The 2,820-nt window shown below is 31.9% G+C and overlaps 1 protein-coding gene across 1 annotated transcript; it reads left to right on the forward strand.

Annotated features, from left to right (window-relative positions):
- The first annotated feature begins 298 nt into the window (after positions 1-298).
- LOC107017182 (phosphatidylinositol 4-phosphate 5-kinase 9-like) lies at positions 299-1,310 on the forward strand. The gene is made up of 2 exons (XM_027916394.1): positions 299-456; positions 898-1,310. The coding sequence occupies exons 1-2, from the start codon at positions 299-301 to the stop codon at positions 1,172-1,174; spliced, it is 435 nt and encodes a 144-aa protein (XP_027772195.1). The 3' UTR covers positions 1,175-1,310.
- The last annotated feature ends 1,510 nt before the right edge of the window (positions 1,311-2,820 follow it).

A 2,820-nucleotide genomic window follows, 5' to 3' on the forward strand; every position in this document is an offset into this window, starting at 1 on the left:
GACCACAACATTCAGAAGTCTTGTTTACTTTCTTAAACTCCGTGTCAAGTCAAAGCGAACAAACAAATTGAAATGGAGGGAGTACTCTTTTAAGACTCAACAATTAACACAAGGACAAAAGAAGTATGACCTGATAGTTGGTGGCTTTTCAGTTAAATGATGGTTCATAATAAAGTCGAATCTCGTCATATATCTGTAGGTAGTTAAGTAAGACACTTAAATTGAAACTGAGGGAGTATAATTAAGTAATCTCGTAAAAAGAATAAAGTTATATATATCTTGTTTTTTTCTTGGCTTCATGACTTTCTATGAAATATCACCACAGGGCCTTGTTTTGGTCCCACGTGGAAGTGATGATAGTGTCGTTGTGGGTCCTCATGTCAGAGGCAGCCGATTACGAGCATCATCAGCTGCCGGTGATGCGGAAGTGGACCTCCTCCTCCCCGGGACAGCAAGGTATTTTTTTGCCAGGCTTGACATTGTTAGTTTCTTAAGTTGTAGCACTCTTGTAGTCACAGTGAGATACTGGGATGTATTACTCCCTCCGTTTCAATTTGAATGTGTTACTTTCCATTTTAGTCCGTTTCATAAAGAATGTCTCAACCTTGATGACAAGACCTACTGAGTTTCTTGCACTGGAAACACCAAACATAAGAACACACACGACAATTGGGAATGGGCGAAATCCAGCAACTTGTTTACTCCTCCTTTCAGTTGTTAGAGATGCTGCACGAAAACCTCTAGGCCTTGGTACACCTAGTCTTGCTCTCTTTCGTGCAATGATATATACATATATATCTATTTCAGAAAGAATGAAGACTTCAGTTGATCTTCATGTTATGATTTTGGTGTTGACAATTATACATGCCTAAATTCATCTCTTTGCGCGTCAAGCAGATTCCAGATTCAGCTTGGGGTGAATATGCCAGCAAGGGCTGAGTACATACCAAAAGAAGGTCAAACACAGGTGTTCCACGAAGTATATGACGTTGTGTTATACCTCGGGATCATTGATATATTGCAAGAATACAACATGAGCAAGAAGTTAGAACATGCTTACGAATCGATTCAGTTTGATTCTGTTTCCATTTCTGCAGTCGACCCAACGTACTACTCGGAGAGGTTCTTGGAGTTCATTCGGAAGGTCTTCCCTACATATGCTGTAGCAACTTGAACAGTATCCTTAGCTGTTATCATTGAAATTCATCGAAACTTAGCTGTTACCATGGCAGAGAGACACAGCTGCTGTTTGTAATTTATTGAAGAGTGTATAATGCGGATTATGGATTTGTAGTTGATAGCAATGCATATATGAATATATTTTCTAAAATTGGTATAACATTATCCGTTGGCACGCATGCTACAAGAAGGCTAAACGGTACACTTGGTTGAATGTTGAGTTATTTACCTAGAGGATTAGGTAAAATTAATAATATATATTAGATTGAAATTAAAGAAAAAGATGTTAAAAAGTATTTTACAAATAAAAATGAATAGGGTGATATATTTGTATTAAAGATGACTAAGAATAAAAAAGTAACAAAAGACTATCAAGAATAAATAATTCTAGAAACATCTTTCTATATATGAAGTGAATGATGATCAAAGGTAAAAAAACAATTTCATGCAAGCAAAAATTTACAACTAATGATAATAAGAAAATTAAATAGTTTTAGAGACATCTTTAGTTATTATTATTACTGTTGCCTCATTTTTGTTATTTCTTCATTTTTTATCAGTTATTGTGATATTTAGTTATTATGTGAAAGTAAATAAATAATGATTACGCTTAGCTATTGATAATTTATATATCAAATATAATATCTGGCGGAATCAATCAATATTAAAATTAAAATTTACATGTATATTTAAATTTTGTGTATTGAAATATCTTTTATTTTTGTGATCTTAAATATGCTATATAAAAAAAATTCATATCATTAAATTTGATAGTAAATTTCATAATTTATAGTAATATTTAGGGTTGTGTATCGGTAGGTTTGGTTCGGTTTTAAAGTTTATCGATTTGACTTATTGGTTATCGATTTGTAGATATGCTAAACTATTTTAGAACCATTAGGATATTGACTTATTGGTTTATCGATTGTTGATTATTATTGGTTCGGTTACCAGTTACATCTTTCTCAAAAGCAAACACTTTTACATTGTATTATAACCAAGAGATTGGAACAACCAAAAATAAAAGTAGAAAACAAAACTCTCAATCAAGGACTTTATATATAAAACAATATAAATATAATTATTTAATTTACTATCAGATTATCGATTAACCCGTTTAGAAAAAATAAAAATCGTTAAGAATTGATACCCGATAATAAAATAAATAAAAAATTATCAAAATCGTTAAACCAATTATAACCCATCACGAATAAACCAATAACTTTTTTCGATTCGGGTTATTGGTATCGATTCGATTTTGAACAACCCTAGTAACATGTTCTTTAATCACACAATCTTGAAAATTCCATCTTCCAATCAACTAAGAACTCCTTGATAATCCTCTTTTTTGTCCTATGACAAACAGTTCTTCCAACATTAACTCAATTTTTTTTCTCATCAATTCCTCAATTTCCCATAATCTTATATATGGTTGACATGTAATTTCATCCTTGAACATTTCTGCAACAAACTTAGATGTACACAACTTGTTCATGGTTGATTGAGGACATACATGCACATGATAATAATTTTTGACAATAAAATCACCAGAATTCTTATCTATACTAGCAAACAACAACCATTTACATTTTTTGTCCTCAAATTTAACTCTAACTCTTTTTTTTTGTCATTAGGCTTCAA

This window comes from Solanum pennellii, chromosome 4 (genome assembly GCF_001406875.1).
Source record: "Solanum pennellii chromosome 4, SPENNV200".
NCBI lineage: Eukaryota > Viridiplantae > Streptophyta > Magnoliopsida > Solanales > Solanaceae > Solanum > Solanum pennellii.